Here is a 23,643-nt window from a genome sequence, read left to right on the forward strand (position 1 = left end):
GCGCCTCCAGCAGATGGCGCTTTTTATTTTTTTTAAAAAATCATTTTAAAACAATGAAAATAAAAATCATTTTCTATTCCCAGTCGCCCTCATTTGTGTGTTCTCTCTTGAAAATAATAAATATTAACAAATGAATAAACAATAATGTTCCTAAAATGTGGTGCTGCTGAATCACATGACGGGTGACCTCAGGGTCAGAGCAGGGATCAGGGATCAGATTGCTTTTGCTGCAAGGAAGTCCAGACGTGTACAATTTTAGTTGAAGTGAAAGACACGCTGGAAAGAGTTACCTGAAAGTTTGCTGTTGTTGTTCAAATTAAACATGTGTGATTGTTCATTTGGCTGGTGTAATTTGTGTGTGTGTGTGTGTGTGTGTGTGTGTGTGTGGTTGGGGGGGGGTGGGCACCGGAGAGCAATCTCGCCTAGGGCACAAAATTAGGTAGAGCCGGCCCTGCATTGACATCAGGTAATTCCAATTACTGTTTTCTTCAGTAGATGTATGCGTTAAGATTTAAATCTATAAAACATAATAATGAATTTAGTTAAAATGTATTTTTTTTTGCAATTTTGGGATGTAGCACAATGATGCAGTTTTACTTTTTGATATTAAGCTTTTTATTTTTTGGTCCACCGTACTCAAACGAATAAGAGTAGACTAAAAAACAGAAACGTCTCACTGGTGTGTACAAATAACATCACATCAAATATTCACACTAGTTCCAGAAGTGAATTTACTTTCAGTTTTTCCTTTAAGAGAACTACACATCCCATAAACCACTGCGAATGACCCCTTCTCCAGCGACCTCCAGTTTTTGTAACTGGGTTGTCGATATAGTGTCCCAGCACGTTATCGTTTGAGTCGTATTTGTATGATGTGTATATACAGTGTTTCCAGCATGTTATAACGGGATACCCGTCTTTATTACACCTGAGGATTGTGGGTAGTGTAGTACTTCCTAGAGATATCGCAAATAGGAGGTGTTTTAATGAAACCTATGTCTTCGAAAGGAGAATATAACACCGTTAGTGTCATAGCTTATACTATATAGAACCTGAATATTACAATGTTTATGGCTGATGATAAAAAAATGCATGGGTTTTTTTTACTTCCGGAAACACGATGCTAGATTTCTACGTGTTTGTGACGTCATGACGCAGGCAATGCGTCATTGCGGATGTAAACACTTTTCGGTTTCACGTGGAGGGAAAAGCGAATATGGCACAGATGCTGGAGCGTTTTGTGAGCCCCGGGAAAGGGAACGGTCTGCGGGCGACAGTCGGAATCAGGAGAGGACAGCTGCTTTACTCCGCAGAACCGCTGGCGTGTTGTGTGTCCAACAGACTCACGAAGGACGTCTGTCACCGCTGCTTCTCCAGGTGAGACGACAAGCTGTTAGCTAGTCCCGATATGTATTTACGATCATTATACTATGTAATTTCTTCCTGGTTAAAATTAACATTTTAATAAGCAAATCCACAATTACATTCCTCCATGGGAACCCCATATAAAACGTTCAATTTGTGTGTTTTATTAAATAATTATGACTGTAATTATAGTTTGAGATATCTACAGTTTAATTCCGACCTGTCATAATCACATGGAATCACATTGAAATCTTGAACTGGAACTATGACAGAAGTCATAGTCAGAATTAATTTGGACACAGTAACTATAAATGTAAATATGGCTGGCTATAATTTAGCAAATTAATTGTAGATAATCTATAATGACAAACCCACCTGCACTAGACGTTGGAATCACAGGGTACCTGGTGATACGATATATTAAGACAGTGTTTCCAACCCTGGTCCTCAGGGAACACTGCCCTGCATGTTTCACATGTTGCCCTGCTCCAACACACCTGATTCAGATGAACAGCTCCTTATCAGGCTTCTGCAGAGCTTGTTGACAGCTGACCATTTGAATCAGGTGTGTTGGAGCAGGGCAACATCTAAAACATGCAGGGCAGCTGGGTGGAAGTTACCTGAACAAAGTAGAGGGAGTTTGCAGACACACCTGATTCAAATGTTCAGCTCGTCATCAAGCTGATAACGACTCATTAATTTAAATCAGGTGTGTTGGAGCGGGGCCACAATAGCCCAAATAGAATGCAATAGTCAAAAACAAGTAGTGTAGTGAAAACCTAACTAGCAACTGATTTTTGCCAGCGACAAATATAATAATTTTACACGGTCTATGGTTTTTCCTCCCCTTGCCGTTTCTTTCTTTTGAATGTTAAGTGTGATTCATGGTTCTTTCTTTGGTGGTCTTTCAAAGCCTTTGGCAACATAGTAGTTGGGCCTCATTTAATGAGTCTCCTGCACATGGTAAAATGGTAAATGATACATTTACGCTGCTCTACACTACAATTTTCACCATTCACTAATTCACACATACATTGCTTTTTTGTGGAGCACTTTTGCTGTCACACATCTGTCATACCCATTCATATGCTACCACAGTCGTCAGGACCAACTTGGGGTTAAGTGTCAAACCCACAACTTTCCAGTTGAAAAATAACCCACTCTACAATGACCCACAGTGGCTCGTAAATATGATGCATGTAAGGGTTTCTCACAAAATTGACCCTGTGCACTGTCGTAATCAACTGTTCTTATGGGCACTAGATTGTTGCCTCCCTTGCCTACCCTGCTGCAGCCCCCCTGGTCTAGTATAGACTTCATATAAATGAATGAACATAAGACACAAATGTAAGAATGTAGAAGATGCAATTCAGTTCTTATGCTCCCCACTAGATGGCACTGTGGCTCTTTCTGATTTCACAAGAGGGGAGAATACTTCAAGTGACACTTCTGAATTTGAATTTGTTCAAAGCTCCATTAATCTGGAAGGAGCAAAGGAGATTTTCTGATAGATAATATGATTGTATTATGTAAGTGTTTTATATATAATTCTGATATTTAAAGGATTAGCCCCGTAATGGATTGAAACATGATAAATGTTTGAGGGACAGGAATGCCCAATTTTTCCCTACAATAATAAGACACAAGATGGTATTTTATTTAATTGACTTGTTTTTGTGTTTTTAAATTTACTGTCTTGTGACTCAATATATATGCAGTTTATTATCGTCGGCTGGAGGTGTGTGGCACTGCTGTTTTCTTTCCTGTAGCCAAACCCACTTCATTAAACTTAACAGATGCATGTGAAGTTAATGAGACTGGAGATTTCTGGTGCAAGGACTGCAAGGTGAATGAAGGGTAAATGACTATGTACAGTGTGTGTATATATATATATATAAATTGGCAGACTTCTTTTTAGGTCAAGTTCATGTTCGTAGACGTGTTCAGGGTCGGTCTCTTGTGTCACATTATGAAGAGTTGATCCGATCAGTCATATCTTACAGGCCACTTACTATTTTGTGGCAAATTTTGTCGAAATTCGCCAACATTCTGATGGTTTCTGTGGCCACGACCTTTTGAATCTGCAAGACCTTTTCATAAATGTGCATATTCGGTGTGTTTGGTCTGGTGTGTTTTTTATGTTCTGATTAAAGTGCTCAGACGACTTTGTTTGTATACGAAATGTGCAAATTGCCTACATGAACAGCAAATTAAAATGGCCGATTTCCTGTTGTTAACATACTACATACATTTTTTTTGGCAGTTCTGATTTGCATGCAATTTTGTTTTTTAGTACCTCAAAGATGCAATCTTTTGGGAAGAAGAAAAATAATTCCAGGTCCTTGCACCACAGTGTGAGTGCTTGGGCCCTAATACTAAGTGGGTAGAATCTTACAGAAATTGAATCATCTGTCGCATATAAAGTGAGTTTGTCGCCCGTGTCCGTCCACTGGGAGAGACTCAGGACAGAGAGCAACCACCGCAAAACATCCGTATTATAAAATCCTGGTGATGAGACACTGTCAATCACATGTATCCTCACAGGAGAACACCCAAAAATGTAAGATCAGTCAGGTCCATTTTATCTGTACCTTCATTGGCTCTTTATGACGTGACTGCTGGGGACACAGCATGTCAGGCTGTAGATATTAAACAGCCTCCACAGTCACTAATGAGTTTATGTAGATTTGATGAGCATGCTGTTTAGTAATAATTAACCCTCAACTCTCAATGTTCTTGTGATGCTTCACCTCCAACTGCTCAGTGAACAACAGCAGAAAACCTTAGCTGTGCTCTGCTGTTTTCTCGCTCTGTTACTGGCATAAACTTGTTAATTCTTTGAAGCCAAAGAAAAACTAACAAATGCCCTGCAGGAATGTCAATGAGGAAAATTGTAGTAGCAGCAGGATATTAGTAATATTATTATTCATTTGACCTAATTTAAATGTCTTTCCTTGACTGCCCCCTTTCACACAATGACTCTCATTTAAAAGTAGATTGGAAAACACCATTCAGTCAGCAAATATTTACCTTGAGTTGCATGTGTAGTGAATGCACATTGATTTAAAAGGTCACCACAACATCACCACTATATGTGTGTGTGTGTGTGTGTTAATGTCTGTGCTGAATATTGTATTAAGAAATATCCTTGTAGTGAATTTCCTGCTATGGCCAAGTGTTCAATAAATACCCTCTTTTGTAGATTTCACATGAGGCGGCAATTATATGTTAATGTCCAGTATTTTGACAGACAAATTTTAAACAAACAAAATTTATAATAGCCAGTGGTAAGAAAACGTACCTGCTCTGAATGGACAACAAAGTTACAACACTATACACAAGTCTCCGGGCACCACCAGCTTTGTTGTTTTTATATCTGTCTTATTTATTTGCAAGCTGTCAAGGACTCATACAACATGTGTATGTAATGCTCAAGCAAGAATAAACCTTTTTACTTGGGGGAATGGCGGCTATGCATAATGTAATGTAATATTGTGAAAAATAAAAAAATATCCATCATGCCATGTGTTTTAAAGAACCATGTCTCTTTAGTACTACATACATTTTATACAACGCTAATACCGAATATCTACTCTTTACTGGCTTTTTGACTGGTGCGAGGGAAGCATTTATCGAGTCTAAGGAAGAGCCCATTGGGCAGGGGTGAAGAAATAATTCTTTTATTGTGGAGACTGAGGCAAAAACCTGGCATTTTCTTATTGTCTCATGCCTGCTAACAAGCTAAAACAAGCTTTGCTGAACTTCTAAGATTAAAATGTGATGTTAAATGAAATTATAGAGGTTGGACAACATAGACGTCAGTGTGTTAGTACCTTCGTTGTGATCGTGCCGGCTGATGGTATTATTTAATTTGCATGGCTGTTATCATATCTGACATTGTTATAATTAGCCCTTGTGTTGCACTATATTAGCTTTTACTGCTTCAGGAGTCAGAGTGATTCCATTAGTGTGTCTAATATTACAAAGAGAGAGAGAGAAAGGGCAGACTCAGGCCTTTTTCTTTACGATTTTGATGTCCACCCATAGGTTAAAAGATACGTGTCAGACACACGGAAACTATGCGCTCCCAGCTCATATAAAAATAATGGATCTCAGTTTAGTGGCGGCACAAACTGTAATTCATTATTGATTTCTCCTGTTATACCTCTATCTTCCTGCGTGAGAAGGTGAATATGTCTTTTTGAGATATTGAGTATATGTCAAGTTTCAGTGTTGAGGCTCATAGCCAGGAGTCCTAAAAGTGTGTGTGTGTGTGGAACAAGATGGGCGACCGTGTTGTTTGCTGTATGATCCTGCTTTTGAGATATCGAATATGTGTCACGGCAACATCTGTTTGGCTTGTGGCCAACAGTCATCAGCCAGAGTGTCTGAATGTCTGCTGTACATATATCATTGATTTGATATCAATAAGAGATGTGTACGTTGTATTGGTGACGCAAAAACAATTGCAGAATTCAGGCGTATGGGCGCACACATATTTTCATTATTGATTGAACAGTTTAACCCTTAAAATGTCCACAAAGATTTATTTCTGATCTCTTTCTCATCTTTGGTGTGGGCCTCTTTCGGCAGACATTTCGACAGGTCAAGGTAGGAAAAGTACAGGTGCAAATAATAAAATTATTGATGGCTGCATTTCAGTTAGCTTCCTCAATTTCAAGGTGCATGTTGGCTTCCATGATGTCCTCTAAATTGTGCTTTTAAAAGGGGTGATCCATGGATGATTCAAGCCACAAGTCAGGGAATGATCACCGCTGGCTGTGTCACCTGGGCGAGGGTGTATGATGTTGAAAGACCCATTGACTCCAGGTAGCTTTGTCACTGATGATGTGGCTAGGATGCACTCCAGGGTGCATTAAATATCAAAACAGTATGACATGCTTGGCGTCCAGCTATCAAAGCTGTGTGAGCATGAAGTTAAAGTAAATGTAACGCAAGAAAAACTTTTCCAAATAAAACATTTCTGAACTCCATACATCTAAATTCCTGCCATAAATGAACATCCATTGGCCCTGCCTTTTTTTTGGAAATGACGTGAATTACAGTATTACAGGGGTCATTCAACTGAACTAAACTTTCCTCACTTACACAATCGGAATACATGGCAACAATAAAACCTGTGTTTTTTCTACTAAAACACATCACAATGCTGTGATAAAGGCCTATAGGCCAAAATACAAAACCATTTCCCTTTTAAGCGACTATTAAAATAGTTGCCAATTGATTTAGAAACAAATTTCGCTATAGCAGGCAGAGACTGGTGTCATAGGAGCTGTTAATCATTTTCTCAATTGATTTTTACAGACCTAGTCCCAGAGATGTCAAGTGTTTTTTTGTTTGTTTTTTTAACCAAATTACAATCAGATCCTCCATTTGACTGGGAGTAGAAAAATGTTTGTGAATCTGCAAGTGCATATTTATTTGTGTGACTTTTATCTGATTGCATGAACAACTTGAATGCACGTGTGTGTGTGTGCGTGTGTGCGTGCGTGTGTGCAGGAAATGAGCAGGTGGGAGGGGGTATGGGGGTCCATCAAAGCTGAAGTTAATTACAGGCCTTGAAGACTGTGTGCAAGTAGTGAGTGATAAACGCTCAGCACACACAGACACAAAAATTTAAATCCGGTAGAGGTCAACAAACAAACAGCTTTCAGAAGGTTATCAACCTCCTTTGTTTTGTGTTTTTTGCAAAGAGTGGAAATACTCAACATGGCAGAAATGCAAAGTAAATTAGCATTAAAATGTAACTATTGTGTCTAATGAAGTAGTAAAATGTGTTCTTACAACTGAGGGTTTAAAATGATTATTGTGTGTCAGTTATTGTTTCGATGTCTGATGAGCATTTACAGTGCTGTGCAAAAGTCTCAGGGCACTTCCAGCTTTGTTGTTTTTATGTCTGTCAAATTCTGTGATCATTGGCACTAAGGTTTGAAATAATGTGACTTAAAGTTGGTCTTACATATGGTCAAATTTAACTCATACAAACATGTCAAATGTCATGAATCAGCGTCAGGAAACGGGTTTTTACCAGTAACATTAATTAGGGTTCCACTCCTTTTTAAGAGAACCAGGGTCATTCCATTGTTCAGGGGTCAGGGTAGGTCACACTAAATAGTTGACACTTTAACCTGTATAAGCTGAATGTATTATTTTACCTCATGTTTACCATATTTTCTATAATTGTAGGGCCATTATAATATTGCTAAAACGACAAATCTAACAGTGGCTGATAATATTTGCACAGCACTGTAGTTTTCCGCCTGTGTTTTATGTTGTGTGTATCGCAAAATGAGCTGAACACTTGACTTTGACACTCAAAGTCAAGAGTGATGTGTTCAAAATGTGCAAGCAGTCCAAAACCGAAGCAATCCCCACTCCTGACTTGTGAACACTGCAAAATCAGCTAATGAGGATTTCTATAAAATTATAATGAGAGGCAGAAAGTGACCTCAAGGTTTATGCTTCATTTTGACTGAATTACAATAACATCTGGACTGTGAATGAAAAAATTCTTATCTGGCAATAGAGACGGCTCGATACCATTCTTTACTGTCCGAAAAACAATACATCAGTCAACTAAGTAACAACTATTCTGCTCTAGTAAAGGAAGGGATAAACCATTGCAACATGGCCCGGTTAAAATAAGTAGAGATTTCCTTCTCTTTAAAATAAGTCGACACAATTGACACGATTACTGCAGGATGGCAGATGTAACTGGGCTATGACGAGACAAAACTGCCGTTCCCAGCATATGTTGCTTTTACACTTGAGATCAGCTGAATATATTGAGACGGATGGATGGATATGACAGACAGTGTCATGTAAATATTTATCTTAAGGCGGTAAGAGGAAAAGGAAGTTCCAGAAGAAGATGGAGAGATGACACATCAAACACCCAAATGCTTTCATGATTGTCTCTCTGGTTTTGACAACTCGAAGAGGAACTTTGAAGATTTGTGTGTGTGTGTGTATGTATTTGATGAAAGGAGTGGGACATAGCATCATTACTTCTGCCAAATTAAGTGTTTGTATTTGACACCAATCTCTCACTGACTGTCTCTTTGGACTAAACACACACACACGACTCAACAATTCTACCAAGAAAACAAACAAACTTTTGTCTTATTTATAACAAGAAACTTTTGATTCTCAGTTGATGAGTTCCCAGTGGATTGTTGTCATTTGAAAGAACATAGAAAATATTGACAGACGTTTGACTGAAGAGGTTTCTTGTTATTTCATCTGGATTTAAATGCCAGAAACAGTAAACAGATCTTTATTGTTGAACATGTTGGAGCACTGGGATTAAATGCGACCCTCGTCTAATTTAGCTCTACCACATGCAACATAGACAAGATTTAAAAGTGAGATGGAGGCTCAGAAGCTGTGATTGTCACAGCAAGTTTCCTTATCGTTAGCTCAAAACTGACCGTGTACTGTCAGTGCAATCCTTTAGCTACAGTCATCTGTGTTATATAGCTATATAGCTCTTTATTCTGACAACTTTCACTGATCTACAGCATTTGTTCAGTGACATGGGTCACTTGTAGTGCTTTCAGACAGTCATAGTTCTGGTTCTGGTTTTGATGCTGTTCTGGAGCCTTGAATCCTTGGTGCTTTCTGACAAACACTAGTTTAAGCAGAACCAAAGTGGGAGGACGTTACTCCACGCTACCCAGGCGGAAGTAAACACAACACCGGCAAAATGTCCATACTTCCGCCACTTTCCACTCGTCGTCACAACCCCAAAATATGACACACCCACCGATGATGTCACGGTTTGCGAGGAAGAGCCACTGTTTGTTGGGTTCCAGCTTAGAACCAACTTTTGGTAAATGAAATCGGCACGGAGCCCTGCCGGTTTGAAAGGGCTATCAGTCTCAGTCTCCATTTAAATTAGACAAAAATCTCTCTCTCACACACACACACACTGCTCGTTAAACTGTAGCCTTCAGACATTGAACAGGGGTTACAGAAAATGGAGAGAAAAGGTGAGTCAGCACTTGTCTAGGTTTATCCTCCCATCTGCTGCTTAGAAACATCTCCGTCCTCCATTTTCCCTCCCATCTACACTTTTTTTCGTCCCACCTGCCTCTCTTCCTTCTCCTCCCTTCATTTCTGAGGTGGAATTATTCTGCTTGCTTATGCTTCTCCCCTCTGTTCTCCATGTCCCTCTAGTTTTTCCTGCCTCCTGCAGTTAAATAGCCAGGTGTTTCAACACACACACACAAACACACAGCTGTAAAGGAGGATAATGCTTGGTATTCTATTCATCAAATGAAACATCTGGATTTTATCGTTTTAATCTTAACTTGTTAGGACCACACTCCTTCACAGAAATGCTGTGTCCTTCCTCATGGGGATACATGTTTAAACTTTCTGAGCTGGTTTGGCTCAATGCAACAACATTAATGAAAGTCATAGAAACTGCATCTGTTACTTATTAATGCTAATGTTCCTCCAAGCCTCGAGACAAAAGGCCAAAAAAGCACTATCTGTGCAGGATTAATTTCTTCCATTCTACTTATTGAGAACGGTTGCTGCTGTTCATGACTAATCGAGAAGCGATTTCTACGTTCTGTTAAATATTGATGAGGGACGACTTCATCTCAACCTTGAAGTTCTTTGAAATTCGCTTGGCTTTGGGATTTTTTTTTTGTGGACTCTCATCTGCATTTCAATCAGCACATTACAAAAGTAGCTCAGTCAGCCAAGTTCAGATCTGTCATCTCGTTCGACGATGCCTTATGTGAGACATTACACAGTGCACTCAGACGATTAATTCCCTTTCTACTTAAATAATTCAGTCAATTTTAAACCTCATATAATTTGAAACGTGTAACTGTCAGACTTTCCCATTTCTTGGCCTCTTTACGCCAATGTTTTGTCATAGCACTTTATATTCACATTACACTGCGTGGAAGAGCCACAGAACTACAAAACAATGTCAGATGAATTTGTAATTTACTAGAATTGAACTACAGTAGGCAGTAGCTAGGTCTTCTTTGGTATAGTGTGATGTCCATTGTTTATCCACATTGTCCACAGTTGCAGGTATAAGTGGACTAATTAATGGGTGAATTCACAGTGAGATGATTGTGGGCAGGATTGTTAAGAAATTTGCTGATTTTTGAGCCTCTGCACTAGAGGTCGACTGATGTTTTTTTTTCTATGACTGATGCTGATCTTTAGAAACCAGAGCCGCAGATGGCTGGATGTAAATAGTTGGTGAATCTTTTAGTAATTATATCAAATAATGACCAATGAATTGATGTTATGCTGAAAGGTTCTTTGGGGAATGTGGATCAAAAACCCATTGACGTATCTTTCCTACCCCAGCCTTAAGTCCTTCTTTTGTAGGATCCTGATCAAATTACATGGCCGTATTAGTTTTTAGGTTTTCTCTTTTATATTTTAATTGTGTACATCCACTTCTACTTATAAGTGACCTAATGCTGTCTGAAAAAGCTTAAGGTATGAGAAAGAAATCTGTGTGGTGAATGTGTAGTTGTTTTTCCCTTTGGGCCATCATTTGTATTTGTCTGTGTGTGTGTGTGTGTGTGCTTTTACTCATTTTTACATCATGATGGTAAAACCACAAGGAAACTTGACCCACATGATTCCCCTCAGGTGTCAATGATTCATCCAGCAACCATTAAGAAATCAGCAAGGACTCAAGGATGCATCCGTCTCTCTCTCACTCATTCCCTCTCTCACTCACACGTGCAACAAACACACAGAGGGAGCCAGCAACGTGATTCTCATGCCAGTCACCAGTCTGCGTTGCTGTACTGAGTCGATTTTGTGTTGGAACCACACTTGTCAGGTCCACTGTAGCACTAGATGGCAGTAGTGTCCCTCCAGGAAACGACGCTAAAGCTCTCATTGTCTCACATTAATTTTGAAGTCAGCTGCGGAGTCTGTGCTCACAGAGAGAGGAAGTTTGGGCTCTAACTTGCTAACTGGCTGTGATGCTGGAGGAAAGAAGGAGTTGTTTCATGATGTCACAACTGTTGGGTTTGGTAGGTTTTGCCCAGCCGCGTTAAAGGCATCGCAAATCTCGCCGTTGATCTTTGTTAATATTTACGTACAATCACACACCATTACCTGTCAAGTGGGGAGGGACCATGCTGGGTTGGCCACTCGGCCTGGAAATGAGAAAATTCACTCAGGCGTGACCGGGCAGCTCAGGAAAGAGGACGCCACAAATTATTAACGTACACAAGCACATGCACGCGTAAACACACACAACTAACTCCAGTGGCAGCCAGTACTCATGGGAAATTAATTAGCATGCTACACACACACACACACACACACACAAACACCAATAGAGATATGCTGAGGTAGGCCTAATTAGGTGCCTGATAGCATAGTCTTAACACAATTGACCCACAGCAGTTACACACATATGAGGGCATCTTGAATATCAAAGCAGAGAATCTATCTGTGTCTTCTTTTATCTTCTTCTTTTCTTTATTCTTCCCTTGTTTCTTCTGCTTGTGTTTCTTACAAACTTCCTCATCTTTTTTATTCTCTTTATTTTGGTCGTACGATTAGTTTTCTGCATGAGGCGTCTGGCTAAAAAAAATCAATTCAATGTTCAGAGTGGGTCATCAATGTGTGAAGTGCAATTGGACACATTCTGATGAAAGTCATTGCACGTACAAATGACTTGCTCGGAATCTTTTAAACTATTGAACTTTGAATGGCTGCTCCGAGCACAAACATCCAGACTATTCACTCCGTTTGATGTAGTTTGGCATGGAATTGGACCCATGTGCCAAGTTTGGTTTCTGTTCATGCAGAGTAAGTAGGGTTTCCTGAGAAAAGTTAAATATTAATAACAGTGTGCAAAACAAGGGAGCCTTTGTACCTAGTCCTAATGATAGAAACACTATAATCAATTTATGCGTATAAAGTGTAAGATGCACTCAAAATAAAAAGGGATGTTCCATTGAGTAATTAAAACAATTTGGCATTGGTTTGGATTCAGTGGGTCCATGATATGGAAGCTATAGTAAGCAAGATTTAAATCTTCCATATTAATACAACTAAACATAGAAATAAAAATGATTCATGTAAAAGAAGAAGCACTAAAATCGAATACAAAGAGGTGTGCTCGGTCTTTCATGGACAGCAAAAGATGGAGCCTCTGGGCAGGTGCAAAAGAGGAACACCACAGAGAAGGTTCATAGATATTAGGACAGTTAGTATAACGCTGAAAGCAGAAGCAAAAAGAAGATTTATATAATACTGAAAATTGTAAACATTCATATGAAATACTGCAGAGAGCACTTGGAGACCTCAAACATTTACCAATGCCGCTACCTTTCTCACAGTGTCGATACACTTCTGAATCCATGTCCAGATCAGCACCGAAATCTAGTCATTTCCTCTTTGGGCCAAACACTTGTTGGGTAGAAATCAGTGAATCTGTTTCTTTCTATTTATTAATATTTACGTAAAAGTAATACACTGTAGGATTTGCTTTCGGGATCCCCCCACAGTTGGTAACAGGACACTCTAAAATGACTGTAGGTGTAAGTGTGAGAGTGAATGTGTTGGCCCTGTGAAGTACTGGTGACCTGTGCAAGGTGTGACCTGCCTTTTGTCATGTCAGTTGGATTGGCACCAGCAGCTCCACGTCCCTCGTCTGGGATAAAGCGGTAGACAATGAGTTAGTGTGTGCAGACCTGCCATTCACCCAGTTGATGTATCATTAAATTCATTTTGGAGACATTATTTCAAGGTTGAAATTCTACATTGTTTCTCACTTTAATATTAAATAGTCAATTCATATTCACAATCAAAAAAACAGAGATCTTCATTTTTAAAATGATATTAAACAGACACAAGGAGAAAATTCACGATGGCAAATGTTTGACATTTCTTCCAGATACACAACATAAACGATAAATTGCTAATGACTATTCTTGATCGTGTCCTAAAACACAGTATATCTGGATATACTGGTGCTTAGAAGGCTGGAAGAGAAGGACATGGAAAGTAATGACTCACTCACAATGTCAAAGGGGAAACTGGAAACAGAAGACATAAGAGAAGGAGTATGACACCGAGAGGAAGAGGTTACAGGTTTCTGAGAAAGAGCCAGTCTTGTCTGTCTTTTAATTCAGTTTTTTTGCATGTTCATAATGAAGACTCTTTAATGTTATTCATGAGTTTTCCTCCTGCGCCAGCAGACCAAGCATGGTCCTGACATCGAGAAGACAATCACGTCACAAAACATTTGACAGAGACATGGATGGCAGGAAAAAAGGCAGAGTGACGGGGAGAGAGAGGAGGATGGTGGTGTGGAGGTGTGGGTGTGTACCACTAATGACCTAGAGAAAACGAAGTTTCCATCTTTTGCCATCATGGCCTGCTTTTTTAGTGATCGTTTGTGTTGTTTTCTTGCTGTCTACATCTATATTTAGACTATATCATACTGCATGTAGCAGCACTGATAGGTTGTTATTGCCAAGGGGCCACAGCTGATTTGTGACAAAATGACAAAAAGTGTGTCATGGATGTTTCAAATAACCTTCAAACCATGTGACCAGGCTGCAACATGTTGTGCATATAGAACTTTCCCCATCTTTCACCAGAAATGATCAAAGAGGGACTTCTTTCAATGCTAAATGCTAATTAAGCAAGAAGAGATGTTATGTTTCCGATAAGATATAGTCATAGTCCTGCTGAAGAATCTGCTGGATCAAGTGAAGGATAAACATGTAGATTGTGTGTCTGTGTGTGTGTGTGAGTGAGAAAGCGAGAAAAAGAAAGAAAGAAAGAAAGAAAGGAAATACCCTGTGAATACTGAGAACTTATCAGCCTGTAGGCGGTCACCATAACAACAGATGCTTGCTTTGGTTCAAATGTACACAAATGTGTCTTTGTAACTACATATATAGTACAGCAATAAACTGATGTTCTGTTTGTATGTTGTTATTGTTTTGTTGCCCTTATTTTACTAGGAAGCCAGATTGAGATAAAAATATTTTACAAGTAAGACTTGGGGTGCTTTAATACCTTTATTTTGTTCCGATTCAGGGAGTAATATGTTGCACTTAACCTTAGTTTGATTTGTTTTCACTGCATTCTAGACTCGGCATACCCTCAACGCTACGTGCTTATAAACAGTTTTGTGATTTGCCAGAATTTTGTGGCAAATTTGGACATCAGGAAATCCTTCAGAGTCCCGTAATCGAAAATGGATTACCACCAGCGAGTGTGCGTGATAGCATTTATTGCTGTTCTCAGGATGTTGATATACCATATGTATATGTATATGAACATTCCCAGTTTGAGCGAGCATCTAGGCGGAAAAAACCCTATATCTGAATCTGATGATGATAAAAAGACGCACTCACTGCATCCAGACAGCTCTGAAGGAGACGACGTGTTCTGGTCTGGAGGCATGTAATGACCTATTCACCGGGCAGTTTGTATTCCAAAGACACATCAGGTAAGCAGCTTGGTTTGTGGGTAAATTGTCAACACGCTGCGAATGAATCACTCCACGTAGCAGTTGCATCTGAGCTGAAACCACCCTCTCTAGATTTTCTGTTTTTTTTTCGGTTGATTTGTGTTGGAACAGCATGCGATTGCTTTGTTCACACAAGCCCGTTAGAACTAATCTAGGGGAGGAAACAGCCCCGGTTTCGGAACAACACATTAGGTATAAAAGTAGCCTTAATCAAGACAGGGCAGCGATACAACCAACGACCATGTCAATAACAAGTAATACAAGTAACGTTTATGTGATCGCCTCCCATGGGGCAACATTTCCCAGGACATGAAGAATGACTATAGAAGTAAAAATGGGGTCGTGGTCAGTATCAGGCTTCCTGTCTGGGGTCAGGGAAGATGGATGAACTTCCTTACAGGCTGCAGCTTGTGACGTGGCCAGACTTTTAGTGTGTGAGTTATGTTCTCAGAGGATATGTTGAAACTACACAGAACCAGACTGTGTTTTGGTCTGACCTGGTCATATCTGTTGTTATTGCTCTGTGTCTCACACTGAAGGCATGTGTTTCTAAAACTGTGGGTGGCTCCTCTGTTTCTGCTCGGTCTCAACATGACAAGAATATCTGTGTTTTCATGAACCATCGTCCCGGGGTGAGATGATAAATTTAATGCCGGGTCCAGCACTGAAAAGGTCAAGACACGGTGGAATAACAAGAGTGCTGTGGGGGGAAAGGGAGGAAGAGATGAGAAAGAGGGAGCGAGAGTTGCACATTAAGAAATGAAGAGGATGAGAACAGGAATAGGGAGCGGGTTTAAGAAAATTGTCCAAACTTACAGCCAAAAACAACAGACCTGTCTGGTCACACACTGATAGATGGTTTTAGAGGAAACACTTAACTTCTGTCACTGATGTTGAGCGGCTGCAGCCTTCTGTCAGACCCACACTCTGTGTCTTAATGTCATGTCTGCTCTTGCCTTTAAGGTTCTTTTATCTGCAGCGTTCATTACTACATCCAGTTTAATTAATGTCTCGGTACGATAAGCCCTGGGCTAATGTATTTACATCCATTATAAGACGATGTTCTCCATTACTTTGTCATATGTTTCTGTATAAGCGCATCATACCACACGTTGTCACATTGAATTAGCAATGATTTATCATTCTCTCTTCATCACACGATTACACACAGAGAGTGATACGAACCAATATCAAACAAGCCTCGAGCTTCTCCTCTAACCCTGACTCTCCTGTGGTCACTGTGATTATTACCACCACTGACGAGGTCATGTTTTTGGTCAAATTTGTTTCTTTGTTCCGACAATATATTTTATATATATATGTTTTTATTCTGTCTGTCTGTCTGTCTGTCTGTCTGTCTGTCTGTCTGTCTGTCTGTCACCTTGAAATTTGTGGTCCCTACTTCCTGCTTTGCCTTGCTATATTACATAGTTTATGTTGCTAATCTGTCTTCATTAACTGGAACACAGCCAATGCTGCTTCTCTTTATTTGTTGTATTTGTCATGTTCAGTGTATGCACTTGAGTTTTTTGTCTTATTCCATCAACCTGCCTAGGGGCTACAGGTGCAAATTAGTTGATGGCTATAATCTGACATATTTACATATTTATGTTCATTAATGTGCAATGTATCCACTCAAATAAATAAATAAAATGAGTCAATAACTGTAGAAATGAATTAAATTGTACAATGAAATTGGGTGGCTGTCAGAGTCAATGCAAATGAGCGAGACTATAAAAATACAGGTGTAAACGAGATAATAAAATAAATGTGATGTGAATTTCACTCATTCAACAACCAAATGATGGATCTTAACAGACCAATGAAAGAAGCCCAACAGTTCATATCAATGAGCAAAAATTAGGCAATGGTGGAGACAGGGAACTCTCTTTTAAGAGGAAGAAATCAGACTCGAAGATGTGTAGCATCTGCCTCGCTGGTTGGGGGGAGAGGAGAGGTGGGGGACAGAAATTTGGGAGAGAAAAAAGAGATTGTGAGATTGTGTACTGCATCACCTATGTAGTGTGAACTCACACAGACTGCGAAGACTCCAGGTCACAAGGCAACTCTCAATGTCATGCAGTGACTGGTTTAAGACACATCTGCAACTCAGATCTTAGTGTGTGTGTATGTGTGTCTACTGGCTGTACGTCTGTACTTGTCTGTGTGAAGCAGACTAATGCCGCCAGCTTGTTATCAGACTGACAGGCAAATGGGAAAGGACAGCAGCCGCAGTGTCACTCTGAGACATACAGCGGATCTTGCAGGCATGGATCATACAGTGCATTCGCCCACACAGAAATAAACACACAGGCGCACATGCAATTGATTAAAGCTAATGTATTGCTCTATGATGGCGATCTCAAGATGGACAGGTAGATGGGAGTATCTAATGGATGCTCAGTCAGCTAGATACAGCAGCTAGAAAAGGATAAGAATAAGTTGTTAAATGGGAAAAGGTCATGTCAGTGATGGGAATTTAAAGGATTCCTGAGTGAGTATGAGCATGTGGATGAGTTTAATAATGTAGCAGCTTTGCTATCGCAGTTGTTATTCAAAATCTAAAATGGTGCAGCCAGAGATGAAAGTGAGTCTGAAGTTCTGCTCCCATTCCTCATCATAGAAAAGTTGTAATACTTTTTCTACCATAGCATGAAGTGCTTTTTGATAACAGTGACTCAGACTTTGAGTCACTTTATTTTATATTACTGCTGAATCACTACATTTTTATTTGTGGGAGTTGAGGTGGCGGCGGTAGGCGCAGAATGAACTAATCTTTTTCTCTCTACTTCTGTCTAGACGCGAGACCTTGATGAGATGTTCCCAGTGTAAGACTGCTCGCTACTGCAATACCACTTGCCAGGTACAGTGTGTGTGTGTGTCTATGTGTCAAGTGCCATTTTCAAACTTGGGTTCAAGGAACTAACTGGAAAATATGTGTCCAGCGTTTGCCGTTTGCAGCAGGAGATTGAGTTGAGTGGAAGTGCCTGGCTTTAGAACGCAGGAAACGGTTCACTCAGCCACTTAGCCGTGTTTTCACATGGGCTCACTCAGACATTAGCCAGAGATTTGACGATGGAGCTGCACAAAGAAGTTCTGGAAAATGTTCGCAATGACTGTTGTGGATATTTGTGTTCTCACATCCAGTACAGAACCTCCAGACAATTTCAGGAAACTATCAAAACTTCACAGCAGGTGTGAAAAGCAGCTTATTCAAGTGTTTGGATCAGTGTTAAAGCTGAGCAACTAAACCTCAAGACCAAGTTTGACTCTGAGTCAAGTTCCAAGATGGCCCCCAGTGCTCCACTTACAGCTGATATACAATTTAAGGATTTATATTCAACACAAGACACACTTGTCACTATTACAGAGTTTGTTTACTTTGTAAGTGCAGGAACTAAAACCAAAGTTAAATTCAGGGTATATCTTTATGTATCTTCATACCGAAGGCTGTAAACACACATACCTGTGTTAATACAGCAATATTTCTATATTGTTTGTTCTCATCGTCAACATTTGGGTCCAAATTGTGTCACATGTCCTGAGAATCTAGACTAGAATTATCCTACAGCACTGGGTTGTTTGTGCACATTTCAGTTGGTTAAAATGAACATTTTCCTGCAGAAACAAGCCTGGTCTGCCCATAAGAGAGAGTGTAAATGTCTGCAGAGCCTGATACCCAGAATTCCCACTGACTCGGTCCGTCTGGCTGCACGACTCATCTTCGCTTTGGTACGTTTCTTCCCGTCTCTCTTGATAATGTGCACAAAGAAAGATGTGGTAACCAACATGGTGGTTACTGCATCTTTAAATAAAATATAAACATAAGTTATTAAGTATTGCACAGTGCTAAGATGTTATACTGATTTTTATGAATTTGCTCTGTTATTAAAAACACCACCCCTGCACTTGTGAAAGCTTATTTTCTTTATATTGATTTCATCTAATAGCTACAATATGCTTCAGGGAGGGCAACACATATTAAAACTAATAAAAAAAAAATCGTGAAACTCTGGAAATATTACTTAAATGATAAAATGCTTATTCCCACCCCCTCCTTCGTCTTTCTTCTAGTTGAGTCAATCTACGGGTAGTAGTGAGGAGCTATACACTTTGGAGGAGCATGAGTCTCGTAAGTCTCTCCTCTGTGTGTGTGAGAGTGTTTATTGTTGTGTCAGTGTCAAAGCAGAAAATAGATATAGATTTGATTTTAAATTACATTTCTTTCTTTCACAGACCTCAGTTTAATGTCCGAGAAAAGGAAACAGGGTCTGTCTCAGCTGGCCTCTATGTTAGAGCTGTACCTGCAACAGGAAGCGCCTGGCCTGGCACAGGAAGTGACATCGGCACTGCCGCCTTCTTGTCAAGAGCCCCTCAGCCTTATTGCCAAGGTGGGCATGCGCAAACACTCATGAATACACACACTCAGAAGTACACACTGCACTAACGGTACCTGTGCAAACGACTGACACACATGAGAAAGTGTTAGGAGTGTGACCTGCTGCGTCTGGACTGACCCCAACATATGTTCAAAGATCTTGGTGACATCTGTGTGTAGATCACTCTGTGTGTGTGTGTGTGTGTGTTTTCTCAGAACAACCTCAGGTCTTACCCTCTTAAATCACACCAGCTGCCTTCACCAGAATGTTATAGTGCATTTTTTTGTGCGTGCGCGCGTGTGTGTGTCTGTGTGTGCGCTTGGTCCTGTTTATCAGAATTTCTCTCTTTTTCTGTGATCTGACGTCTGACTCCACTTTTAGACTCTGTGGCTCAGAGGGGATTTGAATTTCAAATAGTGTGTGTATGTGTTGTGTTTGTCTCATTCTAATGACTGTGTGTGTGTGTGTGTGTGTGTGTGTGTGTGTGTGTGTGTGTGTGAGAGTATTAATTGAAAGCAGACAGGCAAATGAGCCAAGAGTGCTTGTTTTAGAAGAAATGTGGAAATGAGCGATAAATGAAAGGACTTAGTCGTTTTACACTACCAATATCTACTTATTACTTATGTACAATTGACTTAAAACTCAGTGATATGATAAGATACACAGACTTTTATTGTTTACTGTAGGACACATTGGTTTTGGGGCATTCAAGTGAACATGGTTGCCACCATTTCTCAGGGTATCCATGAGATTGTGTGAGTGTGTTTTGTGCGTGGGATTGGATTTGAAGCTTGGAAAACTGCTGATTTAATGCACTTCAAGATTCCAATGGGAATTCCGTCTCAGTTTGTAAGAGATGAGGAGCAAACAACTTGAATGGATTAAAGAGATGAAAAGGGACAAAGAGCGTGTGAGAGAAGAAGAAAGATGGAGAAGGGAGAGGGAGGGGGATGTCACACTGATGGAGTATGAGAGAGAGGGAGAGATTAATAGAGAACAGGAAATGTACGAAAAGTGTCTCAGATACTTTGTCACTTGACACAATCTGCCACAGGTTGATACCTTTCAGGAACAATAGCCCATAGAATCATTTAGCTGTTGGCATAATACAGATAATACAGACAGAATGTCTGCAGTGTAAATGTGAGACTGACACTAAACTGTTGAAGAGACATGAGCGATAAAAAAAAAAGGAGATGGTGATTCCTCAAGTTAAATATGTATTAGTAAACCAGTTAATTTGACTTCTTGTATGTGTGTGTCATGTTATTAAGACTTGGCACCATACTGTCTTGAATATGTAAAGGTTCTTTCGGGTAAAGTAATGGCGTATTTTCAGATGTAAAACAAAAATGCATATCTCAATCAGCGGTGTTCCATGGGCTGCCAGTCGGGGGCACTGTTATTGCATGGACAACATACTGCATTTGTGGTTTTAAAGAAGTCAAGAGGTACTTCATTTCACTTTCCACCTGTCTTAATACTCTCTGCTGTCATCTCTCTGTCTCTGAAGACTTGTTTTCAGTCTCTCTTTCTATTCTTTCTTTTCTGTCCTAGTGGTTATTCCACTCATCCTCTCTCCACCTGCCCCCTCTTCCTTCCTCCCTCCCTCTATCCTTAGCCCCTCTCATCATCTCTTGTCCTCTCCCCCTCTGTCCTTTTCCTTCCTTAATGCACACAAGTGACTTTATTATGATGTAGGAGATTTTTCGTGGTGCTTTACAAAATAGGTCATTACTCTAAGTGTATTGTTCTCTGTGTGTGTTTGTGTACATACAGTGGGGTGAATGTGTTGTGTTATAAAACCATTATTTTTGTTAATGGCGACTTTATCCGCCCCCAACACCAGTAATATTACACAAACACAAATATACACACACACACACACACACGCACAAATGTAATGCCACAGCATCATTACTGCTCTTAATAGACCCATGGGAAACAATGAGGGAGTATATGCTGCAAATACATTTCTGTTTGTGTATGTGTGTCTGAGCAGCACTGTGCAGTAATGTAAATAGACTCCTGTGGGATATGTGTGTGTGTTTCCTGAACAGGATCTGGTCTGGTGTGTGTCTTTGGACTACACAATATGGTTATTCTGTGTGTGTTGGTCAGACTGCAGTGGTGCAATAAGGAGTGACAGATGAGATCTGGCCACGACACATTTTATTGCTTCCCTCAAGCAACTTCCTCTCTCCAGAGTGAGTGAGTGTGTGTGTGTGTGTGTCAGTCAGTCTGTGTGTGTGTGTGTGTTTGTGTCAGATCCTGTCTACATATACACTCCCAACCTGTTCATGTCTTCCTCATTAGTATGCATGTTCAGTGTGTGAATTCTCAGTGTCCTGCTGCCTCCACCAAAGCTGCTCTGAGACCCATCTCTTACACACACACGCACGCACGCCTCTTACACGACCACCGTGCGGCTCCTTAAAACACACACTTACACACCACTCTGTCTGCTCTAAACCTGCTCCTGTGCCTCGTTCTCACTCCCTCCCTCACCGCTGGTCATTCGCTCTCTGCTGTCTGAAGATCATTTCTCCACCTCACTGTCACTGCTTCTTCACATTTGGCTCTCAGACCAAACCCCCCTTAAACGAGTGTGTTTTATACTCTGCAGCATTTGAATGACGCCACACATTCCCTGTTTAAATAGCCTTTATATTTCAAACTCTGGAGTGATGTGAAAATCACCCGATTAAAAGCACATGACACGTGCACTTGATGATGATTTACTCTCATAAAATTCATGCAGTGCCTGCATTTATGATAAGCACACTAGGTGCACAGAATGGAGTGGGCGGTCTGACATGGTAATTATTAGAAGATATGCAGTTTGAGAGTGTAACAGGAAATTGTTTTTCAGAGACAAAGTGAGACTCATCAGAAAGTGAAAAAACACGGCCTCCTTATGTGCAGGATAACATGCTTCAAGCTCAACAAGGTGAGCATTGTGAGTCCTCCTGTGTGAATGATTTCAGACTCTACCTGTGATAAATACTTAAAGGAATACTTCACTGATTTGCATTTAGCTTTATATTACTAGAATAGGGGGTAGTATTTTTGAAAAAAAATTTTTTTGTTACGTGCCCACCAGTGACACAGCCTTTGTCCGAGGCTTGAAACTGCAACGCTAATTCCACACTCGTCGTGGGACGGGACCTCATTCCCAGAATGTAAACAGTGTTCGCCATCTTTGCTAACAGATATGCTAAGAGGACCAAGTGTCACTGGTGGGCACGTAACAAAGAAAAGAATGAAGATATTTCAGGGTAGGGAAGCACAATTTTTCAAAAATACTACCCCTATTCTAGTAATACAAAGCTAAATGCAAATCAGTGAAGTATTCCTTTAATTTAGTCCAGGAGATGAAATTCAATCAGTTACTGTCCTGTTTAGTTTTATGTTGGAAAATGCTGTTTTTGTTTCAGTCAGAGCTTTGAGTCCCAATTTTTTTTTGCTACCTTGAACTGGGTTTGGAAAGATGAGATTATGAACACATACACACACGCATACACACACACACAGTTTGACATTCATGACTTGAGGGGACATTGCATTGACTTACATTCATTTCCTGGAGACTTACTCTAACCTTAACCAAAGTTACTATTGGCCTAATCCTAACCCTGACCCTAACCTTACCTTAAAACATATCTTCACCTTAAAATGTACTAATTTACGTTATGGGGACTTCATTTTTGGCCCCACAAGGAAGACTAGTCCCCATAATGTGACTGTGTAAACAGGTTTAGGTCTCCACTACATTAGTAATACCTGGACACACACACACACACACACACACACACACACACACACCATGCTGGAAGCAGGTCTCCCCATGGAAAAGTGTGTTGTATTGTTTATTACTTATGTATGGAGTCAATTTATCACTGACTGCACAGAGACATACACGCACTCCTGCACACACACATGTACATTGTGTGCAGCCATCTAATGTACCCTCCTGCTGGAAACAGTTTTAGCTTTGTTTACATGAGCAAAAACGAGTGTATTGTTTCTCTGTGTGTGGGTGTCCATGTAACTTTCAATTTGTGCATGCTGACTCTGATTTTTCTTCTATGATAATTTGCAAGTGTTTGTGTCTGTCAGCGTTTGCATATGTGTAGGTGTGATCCTTAGCGGCATTGTTTATGTGTGTGGGTCTAACTTTCTTGTTTGTGTGTATGAGTAATTCATTCTTATGGCTTTCCTTTATAATTATTGTTCCATCTGTTGACTGACTGAATGGGACCAGATGTCAATCCAGCCTGCAGAATGGAATAGTTAATACCGCATAGTTTATTTTCTTGTGCAAAAGTAGAAGTGGTGGTGATTTTTTTATCACCCCTGCATCACTCGGGCATGAATTGTGACATCATG

The 23,643-nt window shown here is 40.1% G+C and overlaps 1 protein-coding gene across 1 annotated transcript in view; it reads left to right on the forward strand.

Moving 5' to 3' along the window:
- Positions 1-1,162: 1,162 nt before the first annotated feature.
- Positions 1,163-23,643, forward strand: part of smyd3 (SET and MYND domain containing 3) — a 59,597-nt gene continuing 37,116 nt past the window's right edge. Inside the window, exons 1-5 of the mRNA XM_044029539.1 lie at positions 1,163-1,377; positions 17,675-17,738; positions 18,500-18,607; positions 18,950-19,007; positions 19,112-19,266. Coding sequence (XP_043885474.1) covers positions 1,217-1,377; positions 17,675-17,738; positions 18,500-18,607; positions 18,950-19,007; positions 19,112-19,266 — 546 coding nt within the window. The 5' untranslated portion in view covers positions 1,163-1,216. The remainder of the gene's footprint in view (positions 1,378-17,674; positions 17,739-18,499; positions 18,608-18,949; positions 19,008-19,111; positions 19,267-23,643) is intronic.

This window comes from Solea senegalensis, linkage group LG7, assembly GCF_019176455.1.
Source record: "Solea senegalensis isolate Sse05_10M linkage group LG7, IFAPA_SoseM_1, whole genome shotgun sequence".
Lineage (NCBI taxonomy): Eukaryota > Metazoa > Chordata > Actinopteri > Pleuronectiformes > Soleidae > Solea > Solea senegalensis.